Source organism: Schistocerca nitens, chromosome 2, assembly GCF_023898315.1.
Source record: "Schistocerca nitens isolate TAMUIC-IGC-003100 chromosome 2, iqSchNite1.1, whole genome shotgun sequence".
NCBI lineage: Eukaryota > Metazoa > Arthropoda > Insecta > Orthoptera > Acrididae > Schistocerca > Schistocerca nitens.
In genome coordinates, this window is record NC_064615.1 from 911,944,481 (window position 1) to 911,970,200 (window position 25,720).

General features: G+C 42.2%; 1 protein-coding gene across 1 annotated transcript; it reads left to right on the plus strand.

Annotated features, from left to right (window-relative positions):
• Positions 1-1,764: 1,764 nt before the first annotated feature.
• Positions 1,765-23,414, plus strand: LOC126237225 (uncharacterized). The gene is made up of 3 exons (XM_049947113.1): positions 1,765-1,772; positions 11,128-11,268; positions 22,945-23,414. The coding sequence occupies exons 2-3, from the start codon at positions 11,171-11,173 to the stop codon at positions 23,381-23,383; spliced, it is 537 nt and encodes a 178-aa protein (XP_049803070.1). The 5' UTR covers positions 1,765-1,772; positions 11,128-11,170; the 3' UTR covers positions 23,384-23,414.
• The last annotated feature ends 2,306 nt before the right edge of the window (positions 23,415-25,720 follow it).

The following is a 25,720-nucleotide window of genomic DNA, read 5'->3' on the forward strand; positions in this document are numbered from 1 at the left end:
CCGACGTTAACATACTACTTACATCCCCCCCCCCTTGTAACATTCTTCCAAATCAGTTTTAAACTGGCCCTGAGGTACATTTTCAGTGCGAATGGCGTCCGGGAATTTCTTAGCAAACTCTACTTCTCAAGTCACACATTGCTCGCACAAAGCCTCGCTGTTCCACAATGGTACGCAGCACTTTCTTAACGGGAAAGGGGGCCACGCAAGTATATGTTGCTTCCCCTTCTCAATCTGATGTTTAATAACAATAAAATTTCCTTACATCGGATGTTCTCATGATCCAGAGCCTTCTCCCAGAGCAATCAAAGAATCTACAGTTACGGCCGGACGAAAGTCACAACAATTTAGATTTGTTTGACCACTTTGGAAACTTTTGCGACCCCCTCACCTCCCTACCGGCCAATCAACGCGTCATACGATTCTGTGTCGCTGCTGTTCGCTTCAGCTAACCCAGTATTGATTGTTTCCCTTTAAGGGGGGTAGGACATCAAACGGGCCGACTTGGAGCAGGAGAGGCACCACACGACATTTTAATTTCTACTGTCTATACTTTTACAAATAACTTCATAAAACTTTGTCAGCATGACCAGGAAGGATTGTGGACTCACTCTCATAGCAATGGAAGTTCAAAAACGTAGCAAAATACCCTTATTTTTACATGTGAAATTTCATCATTTTTTCACTTACTACTGGCTGCATTTGTTTCTGTAGGTACACTTTGCTTCCTAAGTAAGAGAGATTCCTCGATGAATTTTTCACACCAAACAAGCAGTACATACAGGTGTATAAACTCTAGAATTTTCCAAATCTGTTAAAAACTGTGGTAAAAATTGAGATAATTAACTATAAAATTTGAGTTTTTTCTAAACAAGAAGTTTAAAATGTAACAGTTCATTCATTTTCTCATAAATTAAATAAACTCTAGAGTTTCATACACATGTAACAATAGTTTGCATGTTGTGCAAAATTCATCGAAGTATCTCTCTTACTTAGGAAGAAACGTATGCGTATAGCAACAAATGCAACCAGTAGTAAGTGAAAAAAATGATGAAATTTCACATGTAAAAAAATGTATTTTGTTACGTTTTTGAGCTTCCACTACTATGAGTATCAATCCTGAATCCTTCCTGATCATACTTTCAAAGTTATGTGAATTTATTTGTAAAATTATAGACAGTGGAAATTAAAATGTCCTGTGGTGCCTCTCCTGCTCCAAGTCGGCCTGTTTGACGTCCTACCCCCCTTAAAACAAATTACCCTACAACACTCCAGTTTATCAATTTGCTACAACGTTTTGTTTTGGCTCCTCTAGCCATTTGTAAGGTACTGTGGAACAGGAATTTCAGTTTATATCAGGTCTGTAGACAAGTAAACAATAAATTAATTGCGTAACATTGTTTTTTCGAGGCGGTATTGAAAAGTAAATGATTACCCGTGTTATATAATCACAACAACGCATTGACGTATGTTGTGTCGTGTGTGTAGGCACGAGTCCCGCACGTCGTGCTGGTGTGTTCGGCGTGTTCGTGGTTGTCGCCGCTGTTGCCGGTGGGGGTGCTGTTGGCAGCCTCGGGACCCACGGCGGGCTACCCGCTACGTCAGGACAGCGCTTCAGACTTCCTGTGCTACCCCCAAGGAGCCGCCTTCTACGCCTCTGTCCTGCTGCCAACCGCTGCCTGCGTCGTAGTCAACGCCGCCATCTTCCTCTACCTGCTATTCACAGTGCTCTTCCCGGCTTGCAGCTGTGGGAGCGGCGTTGTAGTTACCAGGTATTCCGCACTTGTCAAAGATACGAACTCACAGTTATTGTAATCTCACCAGATCAAATATTAATCACCATATTAAACGAGCACACTGGTTATTTCGTAGCACCGTACAGCTGGTTCTATTGGCGTAGGACGTGGCAATGGTGTGAAATGCACATGGCACTGGAGTAAGACGGCTCAACGGGGAGACGATGAGAACGATAAAGACGAGCTATTATGTGAGGAAGTCCCCATGACCAAACCATAAGTCAAATTGTCCGATTTCTTCGTGTACCGATGCGCACTCGTCAGCCTGATTACATGGAATGGTATACTACTCACAGTCACGTTACAGGCAATAAGAACAGTGGATGTATAAAGGTCCCATTCTAGCAGACAGAAGACGAGCAGCGAGAGTTGTCAATGAGAACTGATTTCAGACTCGGCAGAAACTGCTGCTGTTCGTGAATGCAAGTCCAGCCTCCGCCATTTTCCGAGTGAATATTCTACATCTACATTTATAATCCGCAAGCCACCCAACGGTGTGTGGCGGAGGGCACTTTACGTGCCACTGTCATTACCTCCCTTTCCTGTTCCAGTCGTGTATGGTTCGCGGGAAGAACGACTGCCGGAAAGCCTCCGTACGCGCTCGAATCTCTCTAATTTTACATTCGTGATCTCCTCGGGAGGTATAGGTAGGGAGAAGCAATATATTCGATACCTCATCCAGAAACGCACCCTCTCGATACCTGGACCGCAAGCTACACCGCGATGCAGAGCGCCTCTCTTGCAGAGTCTGCCACTTGAGTTTGCTAAACATCTCCGGAACGCTATCACGCTTACCAAATAACCCTGTGACAGAACGCGCCGCTCTTCTTTGGATCTTCTCTATCTCCTCCGTCAATCCGACCTGGTATGGATCCCACACTGATGAGCAATACTCAAGTATAGGCCGAACGAGTGTTTTGTAAGCCACCTCCTTTTTTGATGGACTACACTTTCTAAGGACTCTCCCAATGAATCTCAACCTTGCATCCGCCTTACGAACAGTTAATTTTATATAATCATTCCACTTCAAATCGTTCCGTACGCATACTCCCAGATATTTTACAGAAGTAACTGCTACCAGTGTTTGTTTCACTATCATAAAATCATACGATAAAGGATCCTTCTTTCTATGTATTCGCAATACATTCGAAGGCCACTGTATTCAGTGGAAATATGGACATCGATACTTTGTAAGGGCTATTGATCATGGTAGCACATGGAACTGCACGTTTGGACCACGTAACGCAGAAAATTGGCTGTATACATGTAGTGTGGTCTGACGATTTTTTTCTCTTTTCAAACGATGCAAGGCATCGAGTGAACCTACAGCCCAATAAGACGGTTATCCCACAGTGTGCGGAGCACATGCTTCAGACCAGAAGTGATTATTTTTGCTTTTAGGGGTGTATCCCATACCATGACTTTGGCATAATCATTCAAATTACCGTAAACATCAACCAGGATATCGAAATGCAGATTTTCGCAGTGTATTTCATTGATGAAATCTTCTCGGTTTATCAGCCGAGTCGTGACGTCATGTTTTCATAACGTTTCGATGAGTGTCTTACTCGTTATCTTCAGGTGAACTGAAGGTTCCGGGTAGTAAACGCGTCGAAACATTGCAAAGAAACAACATCACGACTCAGCTGATATCCTCAGAAAATTCTTCAATGAATCAGGATGTTTACGTCAAGATTGTCAGTGACCAATTGTTACCTTTTTCCTACATCTTCATGATGAGCAGAGATGTGCTAATGTATTACTTTTCGGTGTAAGTTATTCCGATAATCGTTATTTTTCGGTAACAAATATTTTTGGTAGTTATTTATGACAGTGAGAAATAACAATTTACGAATATATCCTTCCCTCTCTTATGACGAGTGTACTGAAAATGGGATCTTCCAAGGCGACAACAGCCATTTTCACAGAGCTGCATAATTTCGTTCTTGCTTTGACGAACATTAGGATACAGAATTGCACCTTGACAGGCGTGTTAAATTACTTAGTTCGCTCCGATAGAAAATGTTTGCGAATGTTTGGAACAGTGAATGAAATATAACAGTCCACATCCCTGCAATACGGTAGATCACTGATTAACAAACAGCACTGCAAGACGTTCCGCCTACGATCCAGCAGCGTACAAAATCACATTTGCTGCCGAAAGTGTGGTCTCGTAGCAGGTTCTGGTGCCTATAACTCAAACGCCCTGTAGCGTCGTTGTGTGGTGTTTCCAGTCACGTGTTCCTGTTTTCGATTTGTTCCCCAAGATACCCTCTGCAACCTCCCGCAGTTCGTCTCACCATTTCTGGGAGGCTCTGTATTATTTACGAGAAATTTCACTAGGGCATAAACACACTGGGAAGCAGCAGTTAGTAACCCCAGTTTCTTCAACAGGCCTCTACATGACGTTCTTGTGTATACACAGCTGGTATTTTATATTCCACGCTTTTAGACTCGGACTGCTCTAAGAATTATCCCAAAAATTACGATATTATGGAATGAAACTAAGCGAAGTATACCAATTATTTTGTTTTTATATTCCTTGTCTCCGGTAATATCTGGATCGGAAATAGGTATTGTTTAACCCTTGGAGTCATGAGTGCCTGCATTACCTTAAAACGAGTACTAAATACTGGTATTAAAGCAAATATGATCAAATTTTGAAGGGGTTGGTAGCACATAATAAATAAGAAAGTGTTTATTTTGATATTGTGACCTTGATTTTAGTCTAATACGAAACACAATATTAAAAATTACTATATAATTTTCGAGAATAGAATAAAAAACTGTCAATTTCACTGAGCCACACCAGAATATTTGCTCATTAAAAGTAATACTCTGTACAAATAACTCCCCCGTGTTCTTTGCATATATTATTTGTGCATTTGCAGAATGATTGATCACTTTTCGGTCTCATCGACATGGGCCAATGAAGCATCTTCTTTTCGATGATCTTCTAGTTTCCGCAAACTTCGTCTGTTCGCGAGAAATTCCAAAGCGTTCTCCATGTGAGAAATGTTTTGCTTTCATTAACTCTTGCTTCTGTGTAGTTCATATGTTACTGTGAAATTAACCAAAAGATATTTATTGCTGTTACATCCAATACATTTTTCCATAAGACAAATGTTCGATCTTCTTGACTGTCCCTTTCAAGCGTATGTACGTGCCTTATGGTATAAGAGAATCAATTCCTGATTTACATTCATTATAGAATAAAACCTTTCCTTACTTGTTATTAAGTCTTTCACCTAGAGTGGTGCTTTGCTGCAGAGACTTAGCAGTGTCGTACAACGTATAACCGTCAAATTGTCTTTCCAGTGAAAATGATGCATATAAAACATCCCTGGACGTGAAACGATTCATTTCGAATGGATTTTCCTTTTTGGTTTCTCTCTATCTTACTGCATCAAGTGGAATATTCACGATACTGTGTATTTGTATTCTACTGATTGTTGGCAGTGGATTACTCGATTATTCACTACTTGTTTCACTTGGGACGATGTAAGGGGTCTGCTCGTTTTCCTGACTGCTATCAGTCTCTGAATCTCTACTATCTTCTTGATCAAAGAGAGCTTCATCTTCAAGCTACTCAGTAATAGTTGATTCAAAATTCCGATAACTTGTGCTAACTTCTGATTATGTTCTTCCGCCTATTACAGATAGTAAGGCTTGGTTTTAAATGGCTCTGAGCATTATGCGACTTAACTTCTGAGGTCATCAGTCGCCTAGAACTTAGAACTAATTAAACCTAACTAACATAAGGACATCACACACATCCATGCCCCAGGCAGGATTCGAACCTGCGACCGTAGCGGTCGCTCGGCTCCAGACTGTAGCGCCTAGAACCGCACGGCCACTCCGGCCGGCAGATAGTAAGGTATCTATGTTTTAAGTAAGGAATAAAATCATCGTACGTACGTACATCTCGGGGAAGCAATTTTGGTAGGAGACCACACCTTCACTGTTCCACCAGGTGGATAACATTATCTGCGCGCAGCTCTTTGTACGGGAAGTTGCTGCTTTGTTTGGGCTCAACCATTCCTTTCTTGTCCGTACGTTAGCTTAAAGTTACCATTTATTGTCACCAGCAACGGTACAGGACAGGAATGATCGGTGTTGTTCCAGAGCGAGCAGAGATGCACATAAGACCACTGGGAGAGTTTTGCGATTTTGGCTTAGGACATGAGGAGCCCATACACATGCAAATGTCGCGCGATGGCGGAATGATCACAGTTCACCACATTTGCAGTTCTCGGGCACATTTACGTGGATCATTGTGGATTAATGCGTTTAAACGATCTTCATCAAACCCCGAAGGTGTTCATGAACGTGGAGAATCACCAATGTCAAATCGATTCACCTTAAAAGGAGCAACCGTTTTCTTGTCTTTCTCTGCCCAATGGCATTATCACACAATTTCACAGAACGTTGGTGGTATTTTTTATCGCCTTTCTTACATAGAGGTTTAACTACAACATACTCGTATTTCAGGTACTCTGGAAATCTTCCAGTGATAAATTACTCGTTACGTAACTAGCTTGATATTTAAATAAACTCAAAAGCACACCCTTTAATTAATTCGTGTGCCTTCTCATAATTTTGTTTAGTCATTTGTGTCAAATTGACGTTGTAAACAGAAATAGATCCCAGTTCTCGGAAAGTGATTTCACCTCTCGCACGCACACTGACAGGCAGTTTGGTCAAAAATGACGTACGGTGAGCACATTGTCAGTGTGCCACTGCTGTACCTAAATAACATTCTGTGACCAGAGTCGAGTGGAAGGTATCGGAGTTCAGTTAGGTAACATGAGTCTTGCGACGCTTCTGACAAAGAGGAGAATTAATCTATTATTTTATGTTTCGACATTAGGAATTTCCTCTCGGATGAATAATTTCAATAATGTTTATTAGCATATGTATAAAAATTAATGATTACAATCGATTACCTTGGTGGTGCTTTATCTGAGTCCACAGGGTCTTCAGTCTCTTTGTAATACAGAATTATTTTGAACGTAGTTTAAGAAGACGGATAGAGGTACCAAGTCAAGTACTGGAGTTTTTTTTCTTTTTTCGTTGGTGTACGTTGTTATTGCAGTTGCATTACTGCCATGTGTTTAGTAAATGACTATGGAGTCTTTCAAATGAAATGTTATGCATATTTGTGCCATTTCTGAAAGTAAATTGTTTATGTAATTCCGAATCTAATGTGGTGATTTGCGAGCGCTTGATCGAGTCATTTGTTTCACTGGCTTATCTGTAACAAGTTCTGAAGAAGTGTAATCTTGACGAAAGAAGGATAATTTTTCAGACTGTGTGTTGTAATTTCAACAAGGTCTCCGAATAAATTTAATTTGTCTGCTTGTGATAAAATGGGTTCTGTTTCAGCGTCATCAATGGACCTTTATTTTCTTTCTATTAGACAACAGGAAAAAGACCTTCACTACTCGTATACATGTAAATTCGAGTTTCTAAGAATGCATTTACAAATCTGAACATACAGATAATGATTTGTGTACGTACGGTGTTTCCATATGCAGTACTTTTCCTGTTTTTCTATATTTTGCATTATAGTTTTCCTTTCACCTCCTGTCGTCAGAAGCCATATAGTCCTTAAACTATAAAAGTTACTGGTCTAGAACTTTTAGGACTGGGAATATCGAAGTAAGGCCCAGCATTAATTAATTCTATGTGAATAGGTTGGTGTTGCTAAAAGTTTTTTGAGGCCAGAGAACAGATTTCCGTTGCAGAAAACTATGTATTCGTTTATTATTTGGTTCCTTCGATTGTGACTTTTTGTATTTTATAGCTTTCTTCAGTTATTAGTTTTTAGGGGTGCCTGTTGTTATGCCCGAGAGTTTTAAAGCCAGTGTTCATGGATATTCAGCAAATGTAGAATGACAGCTGTTACTTTCTAAGGCTCTTCTGTGTGAATGATATTAAAGTTCTACTTGTTTATTCAGTATAAATTGATTTGCATTTCTGGCACGTCAGTAGTTAAGTACCAGATGTGTTGTTTTTGTCTGTATTTGTATTGATTGCCCTCTGTGTTAGCTGTTCTGTAGGCTATTTTTAGTCTCTGTTTCTTGTGCACGTTGCCTACCCTTTGAGCTACTTTGTTGCTGTAAGTGAGAGTGCATCATCTGCTTGTTTTCGTGGGTATTTAATGATCATGTGTGCATGTGTGTTAGTGATGAACTATTTGTTTTTGTCTGGTATGTGTCCTAGATAATCAAATTAATAGCTATAGAAATGGAAGTGGAAAAAAATGGATATGACACAAACATTGTAGAGAAACTGAATTACAAAACAAAAACAAAAATAAAGAGGGCAAATATCACACAAAAACAAGCAGTTCGTTCGCCAAGTATTTTTGTACTTACTTCTTTCATACAGCAGCTGAAGTATTTCTTCTGTTACCCATAATTTCTTTGCAGTTAACTCCTTTGTACCTATTTTTCTTTCCAATAGCTGTGATTGTAGTTTTTTGACATGTCCATTCCTCTTCCACTGAACTAACTACCGAACTATTATCCATCTCGGTATCTATAACCACAGAGAACCTAGGCGCATTTATTCATTTCTTAGTATATCCGTAACCCCCTTCTTTTCGAACTGATTCTGCCTGACAAGTCTCTTAAACTTCAGCCTACTCTTCATCACTTCTACATTGTGATCTGACATGAGATTACATTTTCACGCAATTTGGGTGCATAGATCCTGAGAAATCAGTATTGGGTACGCCTTACAGCCCAATATCTGACTTAGGAATGTCTACCTGATCACGATGTAATCTAAATGATATCTTCCTGTATCTCCAGGCTTTTGCCAATACACCTCCTCCTCCAGTGAGTCTTGAACGGAGTATTCTCTATTACTCGCTGGAATTTATGTTTCTCCTATCTCATTCCTAGTACCAAGCCCACATTCTCCCGAGGTCCTTTCTTCTACTCCTACCCCTACAACTGCATTCCAGTCCCCATTACTAATGGATTTCCATCTCCCTTTACGTACTGAATTATCTGTTCAATATCCTCATATACTTTTTTCTATTTCTTCATTTTCTACTTGTGACATCGGCATGTTCACCGAACTATCGCTGTCGGCGTTGTTTACTGTCGATTTCGATGAGGAGAACCCTGTAAGTGAGCTGTTCACAGTAATTCACTCTTTAGTTTATTTTCCTGTTCATAACGAATCCTGCTCCCGTTATACCATTTTATGCTGCTGTTGTTACTAGCCTCTATTCATCACACCAGAAGTTAGTAGTGGAAAATAAAACGGGTGAAGTGTACAAGGGTGCAGAGGAGAGAGGGTGGGACGGGGCCACGCCAATTGATAGTCGTTTGTGTGGAAAAATTTTCTAGAACCGGTTCTGCTTGTACTTTTTGGGTTAGCATGCGCCAGCTAATGAGATTCACCGTCTAGTACATTTTTCGCTGATACAGGTATTTCTGGCGGATGGGGCATTGGGATGTCCCATCGCCTTAAGCGACCCGTGTTGAATACGTACTGTTAGTGTCGACACTGGCAAAAGTAATACACTATTGGCCATTAAAATTGCTACACCAAGATGAAATGCAGATGATAAACGAGTATTCATTGGAAAAATATATTATACTAGAACTGACATGAGATTACATTTTCACGCAATTTGGGTGCATAGATCCTGAGAAATCAGTACCCAGAACAACCACCTCTGGTCGTAATAACGGCTTTGATACGCCTGGGCATTGAGTCAAACAGAGCTTGGATGGTGTGCACAGGTACAGCTGCCCATGCAGCTTCAACGCTATACCACAGTTCATCAAGAGTAGTGAGTGGCGTATTGTGACGGGCTAGTTGCTCGGCCACCATTGACCAGACGTTTTCAATTGGTGAGAGATCTGGAGAATGTGCTGGCCAGGGCAACAGTCGAACATTTTCTGTATCCAGAAAGGCCCGTACAGGACCTGCAACATGCGGTCGTGCATTATCCTGCTGAAGTGTAGGGTTTCGCAGGGATCGAATGAAGTGTAGAGCCACGGGTCGTAACACATCTGAAACGTAACGTCCATTGTTCAAAGTGCCGTCAATGAGAAAAAGCGTGACCGAGACGTGTAACCAATGGCACCCCATACCATCACGCCGGGTGATACGCCAGTATGGTGATGACGAATACATGCTTCCAATGTGCGTTCACCGCGATGTCGCCAAACACGGATGCGACCATCAAGATGCTGTAGTTCACCATCGCAGGGGCTCCTGTCTGTGATGCAGCGTCAAGGGTAACCGCGGCCATGGTCTCCGAGCGGATATTCCATGCTGCTGCAAACGTCGTCGAACTGTTCGTGCAGATGGTTGTTGTCTTGCAAACGTCCCCATCTGTTGACTCAGGAATCGAGACGTAGCTGCACGATCCGTTACAACCATGCGGATAAGATGCCTGTCATCTCGACTGCCAGTGATGCGTTGGGATCCAGCACGGCGTTCCGTATTACCGTCCTGAACCCACCGATTCCATATTCTGCTAACAGTCATTGGATCTCGACCAACGCGAGCAGCATTGTCGCGATACGATAAACCGCAATCGCGATAGGCTACAATCCGACCTTTATCAAATTCTGAAACTTCATGTTACGCATTTCTCCTCCTTACACGAGGCATCACAACAACGTTTCACCAGACAACGCCGGTCAACTGATGTTCGTTTATGAGAAATCGGTTGGAAACTTTCTTCATGTCAGCACGTTGTGTGAATGCTCTGAAAAGCTAAACGTTTGCATATCACAGCATCTCCTTCCTGTCGAATAAAATTTCGCGTCTGTAGCGCGTCATCTTCGTAGTGCAGCAACTTTAATGACCAGTAGTGTAATTTATTGGTCAACCTTACTGTGTTTATCATCAAATTCGTGAATGTGAACAAGCCGTGACTTCTGTGTAATAATCAAATTTTGATTTGTGAATGAAAAGGATGTAGTTGAGTGTTTTGTTGTTGATATTTTGATAACCTATCTGGTAATTATGCTTTGCTGCAGAGAACTGTTTTCATCAATAGTTGCCATTTTCGCGTGGTATTTATTTATAGAAAAGCCACGGGCAGTAGTAGGCAAACGGTTTCTTCATATGCTAGGCGTTTATAAGTTGCCTCCTTTCGGAACATCCGACTGCTCACAAATTGAATCAAGTGTAGTATTTCAAGAAATGTAGGGGCGTCTCAACGATCATCACCACGCCGTTTGTCCAGACACATTGAGTGTTCACAGGAGTACTGGAGCAGTGCTGCTGCTGCAGCGGCGCATGGTCAGCGTGCTGGCTGGGGTGGCGACGTGACGCGGCTGCTCTCTTGTTACAGACACGGGCCCTCGCAGCTGCGGCGGCGCGCCCTTACCGCGGTCATGCTGTTCTTCCTGCTGGGCCTGCCATGGCTGCTGGGGCCGCCGGCCAGGGTGCCGGCACTCGCCTACCTCTTCTGCGTCGTCGCCACGCCGCAGGGGTAACTGCCATCTCCACTTTCTCCTATACTTCATTGACCTTTCAGCTGTTTTTATTGTCCATTGTTCTTTAAGAGCGCTGCTACAATTCAGGGTGAAAGGGTACCAGCTACGAGTAAAGTTGTAAAACTACCGTAGGCTACAGTAGACTACCATAAGTAAGTGTGGACCACAGTAGTTTTCCTAGTAGTTAACGTCGTACCCGCGTTGCCCATACGTTAGGTGTGTTGCGTACCTATGGGCGTTACCTCACCAGGATCGCTCTACGTAGGCAACCAAGTGTCTTACTATATACCCGTAAAAAAGGGGAGTGGTGATCCGTCTAGAAACTGTGTGAGTATATATAAAGAGCCAGGTAAGGCACTGTCACTCAAATCGTTGTTGTTGTGGTCTGCAGTCCTGAGACTGGTTTGATGCAGCTCTCCATGCTACTCTATCTTGTGTAAACTGCTTCATCTCCCAGTACCTACTGCAGCCTACAGCCTTCTGAATATGCTTAGTGTATTCATCTCTTGGTCTCCCTCTATTATTTTTACCCTCCACGCTGCCCTCCAATACTAAATTGGTGATCCCTTGATGCCTCAGAACATGTCCTACCAACCGATCCCTTATTCTAGTCAAGTTGTGCCACAATTCCTCTTCTCCCCAATTCTATTCAATACCTCCTCATTAGTTACGTGATCTACCCATCTAATCTTCAGCATTCTTCTGTAGCACCACATTTTAAAAGCTTCTACTCTCTTCCTGTCCAAACTATTTATCGTCCATGTTTCACTTCCATACATGGCTACACTCCATACAAATACTTTCAGAAACGACTTCCTGACACTTAAATCTATACAAATTCCTCTTCTTCAGAAACGCTTTCCTTGCCACTGCCAGTTTACATTATAGGCACTGAAAGCTAGAGCTAAAGACGGAGATAAGTTCAGCCGTAATTGTTGCGTAGGACCTAAGGGTATTCAGAAAGGATAGGCTAAATACAGTTAGCGATGGCGTGTTTCTTGCTGTTAGAAAGTCATCTTGTAGCGAAATTGAAGTAGAGTGTCTTGTGAATTAGTATCGTATAAATTATGTGCCCCTTTGGAAGTCAGATCTGAAAACTGGCGAGATTTGTAGATATTGAATAAGAGTCTCTGATCGTTCTTTCCACCAACCTGTCCTCTTCTAAAATTGTGTCCCCAGCGCAGAAGACAGCTCGTCGGTCGTCGGCGGAGGCCGCTACACTATCAATTGGAACCTGTGATTGTGCTTTTTGCGGGATGCCACTTGCCCAACTTAGTCTCTGTATCTACAGAGGGCAAGATCTGTAGTACTGACAATGATGGTAGGCGACACTTCTCATTAATGTATCCTGTTTGGTTATTATACAAATATTCACACATTTACACTGTCCTTTACAGTACTCGACATAGGTTTCTTAATTTTATGGTAACTTTTCCATCCAACAATGCAGTCTTTCCTCCCTTACTATTCAGTCTGTACATCGCAGAAGTTATAACGGAAATAAAATTTCACGCGAGGGATTAAAACCCAAGGTGAAAAGAAATCAGTGACAAGATTGGCTGATGGCTGTACTATCCTCTGTGAAAATTCCGGAAATGAACACTTGGAGGACAGCACTGTATGGTAGTGAATCATGCATTATTGGAAAATTGGAAAAGAAGAGAATCAAATCGTCTGAGATGTGGTGCTATAGAAAGATGTTGAAAATTAGGTGGAGTCATAAGATAAGAAATGAGGAGTTTCTCTTTACAATCGGGGAAGAAAGTAATTTGTGGAAAAAACAGACAAGAAAAAAGTACAGGGCGACAAGACATACAGAAGGGTCCAAAAAAATGTATCCACTGTTTAAAAGTCCATAACTTGCAAACTAATTGACGGAGTTGTCTCATTTTTTGTGGAAGTGTAGCTTAAAGTCCAACTTAAAGAATCACTGTAGATGTTCGAATTGGTCACCATCAACATCCACACACAAACTATGCCGCCGAACTGCAGCACGAACTACTGACTGCAACGTGTTCAGTTGGATATTTGCACATGAATGTACGATGGAGTCTCGAAGTTCATCCAATGTGCGTGGCTTTTGTCGGTAAACAGTGTCCTTTAGTGTTCCCCGCAGGTAAAAGTCCAGAGGAGTTAGGTCCGGGGAACGTGGTGGATACTCCTTAGCACTTCTATGGCCTATCCATCTCCCTGGTAGATTTTCCTCGACATACGCCCTAACACGACTTTGATAGTGGGCTGGGGCACCATCTTGTTGAAAGTAAACTCTTCTGTCTCCATACAAGTCTTGAATGGCAGGTGAAATGGATGTCTGAAGCTTCTGAAGGTACACCTCACCGGTAACTGTGCCGGTGGAAGATGGATAGGCCGTAGAGGTTTTGTGGAGTATCCACCACGTTCCCCAGACACTAAAGGACGTCGTTTATCGACAAAAGCCACGCACATTGGATGAACTTCAAGAATCCATCGTACATCCATGTGCAAATATCCAACTGAACACATTGCAGTCAGTAGTTCGTGCTGCAGTTCTGTGGCATCGTTTGTGTGTGGATGTTAATGGTGGCCATTTCGAACACCTACAGCAATATCTTTAAGTTGGACTTTAAGCTACACTTTCACCAAAAATGAGACAACTCCGTCAATTTGTTTGCCAGTTATGGACTTTTAAACAATGGATACATTTTTTTGGACCCCTCTGTTTATTAAGACATCGTGGAAAACTTGCAGGGTACTAGAGGGAGCTGTAGGGTGCAAAAACTGTAGGGAAACACAGAGATTGTAATTCCTCCAGCAAATAAATGAGGAGATTGTGTGCAAGTGCTAATACGTGATGGAGAAGGCACGAAGGAAGATTCGCAGCGGAACGCTTGAAACCATTCAGAAGACTGACGACGGATGAAAAAAAGGACAGTTTTTTGCTACACTGTAGGAACTACTGCAACCAACCACAAGATTTTTAGAAATGATTTTATTGTATTGTTACAAATTTCGGGTCTGGCAGAATTACAGTGTCGTCGGCGAACTGAGCTTTAATTCCTTTTCAGTTTTCTGCTTGGTTCTCCTTACTGCTTGCCCACTGTACAGATGAAATAACATGGTGACAGGCTGCAGTACAGGCTCTCTTCTTTCGAAACTACTGCTTACTTTTCATATCCTTCGACTTTTATATCAGTAGTCTGGTTACTGTATAAGGTATAGATTACTTTTCACTCCTATATTATCCCCTCTAATGTCAAAGTCTCAAAGAGTGTATCTCTGCCGACGTTGTCAAAAGTTTGCTCTACATTTAAAAATCGTATAAATATTGCTTTTTTCTTTTAATCTACCTTTTGAGATAAGTCGTAGGGTCACTACTGCGTCACATGTATCCCGGACCCGGTACTGATCCTCCCTCAAATCAAACTCTACCACTCTATCCACTCTACACTAAATAATTCGATTTAGTATCTTACAACCACGATTTATTAAACTGATAGTTCGATAACGTTCGCACCTGTCCTCACCTACCTTCTTTGGAAATGAATTTCTTTAATTCTTTTTTTAAATTGGATGATATTTCGCTTCCCTCATACACCTTGCCTGCCAGGTGGAATAGATTTTTCGTGATTGGCTCTCCCTAAGAGCTTAATATCTATGAAATCAAACATTCTACTCCAGGTATCTTGCTGCAGATTTGGTCTTTTTAGTGCTCCGCCTCGTTTTTCTAGCATAACTTCTGCCTCACCTTCATCTATTTCCTCTTCTGTTTCTTAATGTTTTTTTTTCTGAAACAGTCTGAAAATCTTGTAAGGAAGTTGCAACGGAGGTTGTGCTGATAAATGATTGTTAAGAGAAAAAATCTGTTCGTTGTGCCATTTCTGATTTATTTAGAGTTGACGCGCATAAACTCAAGCACTTGCACGCGCTAAAATGCGGTGATGCACAGACATCTGTGGGTCCATGAGTCACCATTTCTTGAAACGCTCATTACTAGTCGAAATGTACCTTTCAGAAGCGATAAATTTAAGCTAGGTGACCAAAAGCTACGTTTGTTCCGGTTTGAGGAAACTAACGAAGAACACGCTTGGCGTCACCATCTCTGGCAGTGTGCCCGAATTTGCGCACACGATTACCCGATGGGCTCAATTCTATCCTTAATAACTCGGAAATGGCGCAACGTAACGAATTTTTTCCTTAACAATAATTTCTGAGTACACGTCCTCTCCTATACCCTTACAGGCTTTTCCCCGTATATGAGCTGAATTTTTAAACAGTCTGTTTCACTATTTGTCCAACGTATATTTTGTTCAGAATCTTTACGTCTGAACACACATTAAGATTTCTGTCTCGCACACTCTCCACTTCTCTCGCGTTTATCCTGTCTAGCACGGGTCTGCTTTCTCATGGTCCGTCAAATTTTATTTTATTCTTTAACTTTCTGGCTGGCTGCTCCACTTTAAATTACAGTCGTCAAGGGGAGACGGAAGGCAATTTTTATCCCTATTGTGCCAATGCTATTTTACCCTTTGAATAGGTACAGTTTTCAAAAGAACTATAAGTGATGAAACAACGAAAAATTTACTGCATATATATAACATATATGCCTCAATTCACAAGTAAAACTAACATAATACCTCTAATGGTTTTGAAGAAAAACAATTTTATTCTTTCACTAGTAAAATTTAACTTTTTTTGTACATTAAATGTTATAAAACAGTATCTGATTGTTTGGTGGTTCTCAATTTAGTTGTAATAACTTATTAGCATCTGCAGTACAAATTGACCAAATTTCATGTTTCTAACCCCATTAGTTTATCAAATAATGGTACCTGAAACAAAAAAAATGTAGTTTTGAGAAAAATCCATTTAAAGTTCAATATTGAAATTCTAGTATAGTTATTGATGAGAATTACTTACCACTAATATTTTCCTGCACCATACTGAACATCATCTGAACCGTATTGGCCTTCTTTTCTTCTCTTGGTCCCTCTTCTTTTCTGTCTGGCTTCTTTTGTACATTTTAAATTTTCAATATCTGATTTGCGGATTCTCTCTTTATCTATTTGCGTCAACGATTTTGCAGTATTTACACTAGATTTTATGCCCAATAATTCCAAAACATCCAGTTTTCTAATTATACTATCATTGAAGCATAAAATAGCATCATAAACACCAAATTTGAGGGTTGTAAGCTAAACAAATACAGTTTTCGGTAACCGGTTCCAAATGACAGAATTCACACATTCATTAAATTTTGGGTTTTCCGATGAAGACATTTCTTGAACAAGGTATCTTTATCTTTACAAAGGTCTCTAAGTATGGGTTTAATGTCATTCATTACTGATGCAGGTAAAGAATGTTTGTGGTCATAGCTGGCACGTCTGCTGTACTTGCACCAAGTGTCAGGATCATCCGGGCAAAGGCCGTGCGTCAGAAAAACCATCATATCTCACGAAAAAATTGTAGTATTTATATGAAACAAAAACTGCTTCACGCAGGAAAGACGAGGCATTCCAAATATGCTAAAATCTATAAATCAAATTTTTGAAGCCCACTTGCCTTCCGTCTCCCTTGGTAACCATAGGGACGGAATTGTGTGTGTCATATGTATGTAAAATTTGTTGACATCGTTCTGTGTGCCATCGTATTTTAACTGTCTGCATATTGCACTGAGTGAGGCAGAATTTGGGAATCAGCACAGCCTTTGCGCACGTCACCCCCACATCCACAGTCACTGTGCACACAGTCACAAACGGTGCAGTATGGCACACTTACCAGACTCCCTGTGGTGGAGGGCCACAGAAAGAAAGGAAGTAGGACAGTCGCAAATTGATTTGGCCCGATTTATTGATGTGAATCGTTGTGTTGTTTCTCTGGTGTGGCGACGGTTTATAGAGACCGAAACTGTATCCCGAAGACCAGGGCAGGGCAGACCACGTGTGGTTTAGAGGAACGTTATTTGGCCGTAAGGGCACGACGTTACCGCCTTAGTGCTGCACGGCAACCGGCATGTGAGTTCTCAGCGTCCACTGGACGTGTTGTAGTCTATGTCTGATGCGTCTTCACAGAAGGGTATGACTAGAGTGGAGTCATCAACACGCTACCTGTAGAGTCGAGGAGTAAACCATTGTTGTTTTCACAGATGAGTCCAGATTCATTCTGGAGAGTGGTTCGCTCCAGATTCGCATCTGGAGGGAACATGGAACAGGATTTCGGGACCCAGACATTATCGAAAAAGAACGAGATCGAGGAGGATCCCTAATGGTGTGTGCAGGGATTATGTTTACCACTCTAACTCTTCTTCATGAAAATGTGCTGGTGAGTCGGCAAGGCTTAACTGCTGGCAGGTATCCTCACGATATATTGGGACGTCGTCTGCGGTTATGGCGAGCTGCTGTGGGTCCAGCGTCGCATTGATGAACGATAATGTCCTACCTCATAGAGCACGTGTGGCTGATGTTTTCTTGGAACCGGAAGACATTGCACGCATGGCGTAGCCCGCACGCTCTCCCGATGTGAATCCCACAGAGCATGACTGGGTGCACTAGGGAGACGGGTTGCATCATGTCAGCACCCACCACTCTCGAAGACTTGCGGGCAGCTCTCCAGGAAGAGTGGACGTTGCTACTGAAAAGTCCCCTTAGAAAAATTTATGAATTACTGTGCTGGTAAACCCTTTACGTTATTTGATTTTTAAACACCTGAGCAAAACTGAACGTACTCAGACATTTCTTTCTTTACTTGTTCTGATCATCACTAAACTGACACACAATATTTTTAGCGCAAATCAATCTGACTTTCAATAATCCCTACAAAAGAATGGCCCTGCCTAACAATAACCCATACCTTTCATGAATCACTTCTCACAAAAATCTTCGTTATTCGAACTACTGCAATACAGCGAGCGCCAATACTGCCAGCTAAATAAAAGATTGTAACTACTGAAGTCAGTAAGTACTTATAGGCATAGTTAGCAAATGAAAGACAAACAATGTATTTACCTTAATATTGTTCAATAGTCGTTACACAGGGTGTTACAAAAAGGTACGGCCAAACTTTCAGGGAACATTCCTCACACACAAATAAAGAAAAGATGTTATGTGGACATGTGTCCGGAAACGCTTAATTTCCATGTTAGAGCTCATTTTAGTTTCGTCCACCTACGCTCAATGGAGCACGTTATCATGATTTCATACGGGATACTCTACCTGTGCTGCTAGAACATGTGCATTTACAAGTACGACACAACATGTGGTTCATGCGCGATGGAGCTCCTGCACATTTCAGTCGAAGTGTTCGTACGCTTCTCAACAACATATTCGGTGACCGATTGATTGGTAGAGGCGAACCAATTCCATGGCCTCCACGCTCTCCTGACCTCAACCCTCTTGACTTTCATTTATGGGGGCATTTGATAGCTCTTGTCTACGCAACCCCGGTAGAGACTCTTCGTGCTCGTATTGTGGACGGCTGTGATACAATACGCCATTCTCCAGGGCTGCATCAGCGCATCAGGGATTCCATGCGACGGAAGACATTTTGAACATTTCCTGTAACAAAGTGTTTGAAGTCACGCTGGTACGTTCTGTTGCTGTGTGTTTCCATTCCATGATTAATGTGATTTGAAGAGAAGTAATAAAATGAGCTCTAACATGGAAAGAAAGCGTTTCCGGACACATGTCCACATAACATATTTTCTTTCTATGTGTGTGAGGAATGTTCCTGAAAGTTTGGCCGTACCTTTATATATATATATATATATATATATATATATATATATATATATATATATATATATATATATATCAGTTCATGACATCCAGTCTTACAAATTTACTCTCTCTGATGGACACACGTCCAGATCATCCGCTCTCAAAACTCCGCCATCTCACTTCCCACATCCACCTCTGCTGGCGGCTCACCTCCAACTGCGTAACGCTACGCGCTGTTCACATCCAACTGCCCATCACTACAATAGCGAAAATTACAACACTGCCAACCAGCCACAGACTGCAGACAGCACAGCCAGTGATTTTCATACAGAGCGCTGCGTGGCGTTACCAATATAAACACCTAAACAGCCTACTTACAATATAAAATCCTGAACAGCCTACTTACACTACCTCAACATGAGACTGATGACATCATTCATAGGATGCCCGTCGTTTTTAGACCTGTATTGCTGCCAGAGTCGCCACACTCCTCACTGAGCACATTTACCAGTTGTCGGAATGTGTCTGAAAATCAGTTAAGTTGGTAAAAAGTGTTGCAGTTGTTTGCGTTCTGTATTCTTTACATTGTTTCTACTTTAATGTCATCTGTTTGCATCGTTTTGTGTCAAAATAAACGCAACCTTGCAAAATTTCCTTTTGTTGCTTTAATTTTGGACACCAGTTTATACGAGCAGATCTCATGGTGCATGAACCAGTAGACGATAAACGTGGTCAGACTGACCCTTTTCTTGTAAAGATTTTTGCCTGCAGTAATATCATCGGTTCTTCTGCAGTATATAGGGTGACAAGTATTTAAACCGACAAAGTCTGGGAGGTTGTAGGGGAAATCAAAACAAATATTTTTCCCTAATGTCATTTTTTCCTATGAGGAGTATTTAAACCGGTAGAGGAAGATTTCTCTGGCAGCAATTTAATTAAACCAACAAACACTTTTCCATGTTTTTACGACCAAGAGACAACAACTAGGTAGCAGATACGTCCCAATTAAACAGTCTCCAACATGACCGACCCACACGTTAACGAAGAACTGCACTTGATGAGCGCTAGTAACTGTGGCATGTGGGTTATCCGCACTCCAAACATGCGAATTGTGCATGTTGAAGACTCCATCACGCCCGAACGTTGCTTCATCGGTAAACAACACAGAGGAGGCATTTCACACTGTTCCAGGTACCACAGCGAAAACTGTGCTCTGGGTTGTGGACACGCTGTAAGTGAAATGGACGTAACAACTGCTCTCGAAGGACTGTTCTCACATTCGTGTGATTCGTCCCCATGCGACGTGCAATTTCACGAGTGCTGATTTAAGGATCCCGCTCCACATGCTGCAAGACAGCTTCCTCAAATTGCAGCGTTCTTACCGTGTGACGGCATCCCTGTCCGGGTAATCTGCTACATGACCCGGTCTCACACAGACGTTGGTACACATCATAAAAGGTCGTATGATGCGGGATACGGCGATTAGGATATTGTTGTTGATAAACCCGCTGTGCAACTCGTCCGTTGTTCAAATGGTTCAAATGACTCTGACCACTATGGGACTTAACTTCTGAGGTCATCAGTCCCGTATAACTTAGAACTACTTAAACCTAACCAACCTAGGGACATCACACACATCCATGCCCGAGGCAGGATTCGAACCTGCGACCGTAGCTGTCGCGCGGTTCCAGACTGTAGCGCCTAGTACCGCACGGCCCGCCCGGCCGGCCTCGTACGTTGTGGTGCGCTATGTAGTAGGCACCAACCATATCAGTGTACTCACTCTAGGTGTATCGCTTCATTAGTAAACAGAGACAATGCACTACTACACTGGTGGACAGCAGTTGCCTACAACTGAAGATCGTAATACGGCCTCTATCAACTGAAGAGCGTAATACAGCCTCCAACGGTTTAAATAATCCTCGTAGGAAAAAATGACATTGTTTCTATTGTAACATTGTTGGTTTAATTTGCTATGAAAGCGGTGCTGATGTTCAAGACCAGAAAAGTGTGTTAAAAGGTGTGAGCTGTCTGGGGAAGTTAACCTTGCATTACTGCGCACGCCGGCCGAAGTGGCCGTGCGGTTAAAGGCGCTGCAGTCTGGAACCGCAAGACCGCTACGGTCGCAGGTTCGAATCCTGCCTCGGGCATGGATGTTTGTGATGTCCTTAGGTTAGTTAGGTTTAACTAGTTCTAAGTTCTAGGGGACTAATGACCTCAGCAGTTGAGTCCCATAGTGCTCAGAGCCATTTGAGCCATTACTGCGCAACTGTTTCACCAGGTATCCAGTCTAGCTTACCAAATTCCCAACCAGACTAACATTAATTATAATCTTTTAATAGTCATCCGACAACCGGTGATATATATATATATAAAAAAGATAATTTAAATAAAAAGAAATGAATCAGTTTATATTTGGAAATTTATTTTAACATTGATCATTGAAATTTCAGCATATTAAAGTTGATTCATAACTAAACTGGTGCCTTATTTAGGATTGTGAAAATGTGAGATTGTAATCTTACGGAACACATCAAATATGGAGCCAAGATTGGGAGACTGCAGACAACACTGCATTCATAAAATAACACACGAAGAACGTTGAAACATATGCAAGAGGAAATTAACCACAACCAACCGATTCAATTTTCACCCAAAGAAGTTACGTTCGTAGCGCAATGCTGTCCGTCATGAAATTACCACACACTGGTATACTAAATTCATACTAACTCTCTGTGAAATCTTCCCGAAAAGAATAGCTGAGGGCTACTTTGATGCTTACACCTCATGCTTCACGTGATCAACTTGGTTTACACAAAGAGTGTAACTCCACAATAATTTTGATAAAAATAAATTACATCGAAACGCAATTTACTAAAGAAAAACCTCGAACTGGTTACTATCGTCTTATTATTAACTTGATGGGTCAAACAATTGTATAAGCACGTGGTACTGGTCACACAAAGTACACCCCACGTGGGTTGAACATAAAGAAAAGTTGCTATATTGAAAAATATTGTCAAGACGAGACGTTACAATCTCACGGACATTCGCATTTAAGATTGATGATCTTAGTTAGAGTTACTGGTCAACACGTGGTTCCACTTTACTCACAAAGTAGTGACAAAGCAACTACTGGAAGATATTCTGAACTTCACACTCGAAATACACTGCGTTGCAATTTAAGATAACATTAGATATTTTAGAGCTAAACCTGAAATAAAGGTGATTAAATTTTCAGTTAGGCTGAACTTAAGAAATCCATTGTCCTACGGACTTAGCAGAGACGCGCTTAGCCGGAGATCTTACCACTTCAGACGCTCGCCACAGACAGACTGACCTGCTGGGCTCCTACCGAGCGTGCTTTACAAATACAAACGGAAGTGACCAGAGAGGCAGGTCCCTATACCAACATGACAAGGGACGGACAGGACCATACTAAGAATAGAAACCTCTCTGCTTTTAGAAAGCGTAGCTACCTGTTCCGACGTTGGTCCTACTGTTCTCTAGCAGACAGGCTTGTCTGCTACCCTCAAGCATGCAACTAGAAATACATTTGCTCATTCATCCTCTCACACAGAATGGAAGGGGGATAACAGTATCTTATCATATACAGTATATAAAAGAAAGCGGATGTAGGTTCCGTATGAGACTGTGTGACATGAATTACATATAAACTGTGTTTTAAAGTGTAGTAGTGTGACAGATCGTTCTTGTTTATGTGTAAAAGTAACACGTTTCACTGCTCAGTCTCCTCCCAGATAGTCAGAAACACCACAGTAAATTTAGAAGAGGAAATTATGCCGTAAATGACAACATATTTAAGAAATTAACATGAAAGGAATCCAACAGAGACCTTTCACTATGTCCCCTACAACCACGCAGAGTTTGTCGGTTTAAATACTTTTCACCCTGTAGTTGCAGAGAGTTGGAGGTAAGTAAACATGGCTGTATGCACGAAAGTGGTTGTGCTGTGTGCAGGCTGGTGCTGTTCGTGTTCTTCGTGCTGTGCAACAGCAAGCTGCGGAAGCGCCTGAGCAGCGCGGTGCTGACTTCGCTGCCGACGTCCAGCAGCTCTCGGGCGTCCAGCACGCGCAAGCAGAAGAAGCAGCCGCCGGGAACCGCGGACACGTCGCCGCCCACGTCGTCTTCCGCGGTGCCGACGTCCGGAGACGGCAGCGTCCGCAGCCGGCAGCGGCAAACCGAGCGCCCGCTGCAGAAGGGGCCGCCCGTGCTGCTGACGCGCTACGCTCTCGTGGGCGAGGACGGCGAGGTGCGGTACACGTTCGACCTGGGCTCCTGGTCCCCGGACGACGGCAACCCTACTGACGCTGCCTACATGCCGACCTCTCCGGAGCGGCGCTCTGTCACCAAGTACGTGTTCCCAGAGCCGGAACCAGAACGGGACGACGACCAGTAACAGCAACTGGTCCCGCACTATCCTACTTCTATCTCGCCGGAAAGGTTGTAATCGCACAGGCGCAGAGAAGCAACTCCAGTGGACACACACATTTCGTGCTGATTGGCGAGTTGTGGACTGGTGGGATACGGAATGATAATTTTGCTGTCTTTCGCTGCTTTTGTTCCATTGTCTGTGCTGAAGAGTTACAGCGTTGTGAACTGCCACGTGGAGTGGCGAGTGGAACTCTGGTCACTGCACATTACTGGAACAAGTGTTGCTCGCAGGGGTTTTTGTGAATGACAGAGTTAAGGTGGGTTCAGATGAATAGTTTGTGGCATGTTGTAGCGGCACAAACGGTGCAACAAGTTCTAGGTGTAGTTAGTTGACAATAATCTGAATGAGTTCTCAGTGGGTCGTCGACAGCGGAGGAAGCCAGGCCCGCGCAGCGGCTCTTGGCACAAGGGCAACCGAGGAGTGCTGGAGGAACAAGTCAAGCACGAGGACCACGGGAAAGGCCGGCCGTGGCGCGTCCGTCACAGCACGTGACACCGGAGGTCTTACGAATGCCAGCAGCCGTCTCCGGCAGGGGGCGAGTAACTATTTCACAGTACTTGATTGCGTGTTTAAATGTATTCAAGTTCTCGACAGCACACAACAAGATTAAGATCTTTAGTTGCTACATGTTCAATTAAATTTTGATTTCCCGTGGGCCCAGCACGGAGCTAAGCGTTCGCAAAGTGTAGGGGACAAGCCGCCTAGTGTGACGACACAAGTTCGTTGGCATCACTGCTGATACAACATACGTGCTTATGGAATTGGCATGGCACAGCACGACAGTCTCTTCGTAATGGCTGTGGCGCACGTGGGTACCGTATTGTTAGCTCGCAAATGTTGACATCCGCTAGACACAAAACATTATCTCTCTCCTAATTTATGAACCTCGCAGAAGCTTGTAAACTTTCCCTCTTTCTAACTGGCTGCACAAATTACCATGATAGCGTAAGCCTTGTCGTATCGCAAATAATAACCGATTAGTGAGGAAAATGTGCAGCAAGTTACGTCTACAAATAACTTACGTTTCTTCTCAGGTAAATTTTGAATGATAGTTGTAAAATACTGCAGATCACATATATAAGATAAATGAAACGTAGCGCGAAATTTTGAATAACCTACAACAGCTCAGTGAAAACATTTCCAGGTTCCTACGCCAATCTAACTGAATAAATTATGTTGACTAATCTCTTAGCTATCAGAAGAGTAATCGCTATGTCACTTACTTGAACAAGGGTAAGCTGATGAATCAGTTTGCAGACGAAACTAACAGATGTACGTCACTCAGTTCGATAAAAAAATATTATCGTTTTAAATCACTAAAGAAAATCAAATGCAGTAGTGTTAAAAATGCAGATAATCGTTACAGGAATGGCTAACTAGTGAGCTCTCTCTATTACATTCAAAATTACGTGATCTTCAATAAAAGTTTACCTGTAGTTGGAAAACTCATCTCCACAAATGGAGATTATAGAATTTCAATTTTTTAACTTATTTACAATTTTTGCACGGAACAATAATGTCAAACTTCAACGCAGTTCAAACGCCGAAATACGAAACCCTAAGCAAGAAACAGAGAACACTTTTACAAAATCAACCATAAAATGAAAATTCCAGAAAAATAAAATTCTAGTTTGGCTCTATTATTCCATTTAAATTAACTTAGTGTTATTTTAATAATACTTCCATTCAAATAATGACGGTTTTTCACTGTTTCTTCTTATGCTATTGAACAAACTGACGGAAAGAGATCTTATTAATGAAAAAATTGTATTTTTTCTAACAAGACAGAACTCATAATTTTTTGAACTTGTTTCTTTCATTAACTGACGGATTAGATATTCATCAACGGCACTCGATTCTGTAACAATAGTAAAAGTCTAGAACACTAGCCCACATAACACTCACTGAGGTTAATGACAAGAACGAGAAGTTAGAATTTTACATGACTAGCGTTACGGTTCCAATGTTGTCGATGCTATTGAGATGACGCCAGTTCGGCGTCTGTGACAGTGCTCCATTAGCCCCAGCTGTTACGAGAACACACTGAATAAGTACAGACGATTTAGGGGCAGGCTCTTGATGTTATCTGGAGCTTAATTTATCTGCCGGCGAACGTCACTTTCAATGTGTCACGTAAAATATGACTTGGGATCATACTGGCCAATTTCTCGAGTTGCATGTGACACACTCATCGACACTACATCATGGCTGGTACTGGATCACTAAGTGTGCACACTCTCAAGTAACAAATCAATGCGCAGAATCGTCGCTAAGATCATTGTTTATTCTCTAACAAATACA

Excerpts from the sequence above, each read along its gene's own strand:
- LOC126237225 (XM_049947113.1), top strand. The coding sequence starts at position 11,171 with ATGCTGTTCTTCCTGCTGGGCCTGCCATGGCTGCTGGGGCCGCCGGCC. Across the intron at positions 11,269-22,944 it reads GTCGTCGCCACGCCGCAGGG|GCTGGTGCTGTTCGTGTTCT; the intron begins GTAACTGCCATC and ends TGCTGTGTGCAG.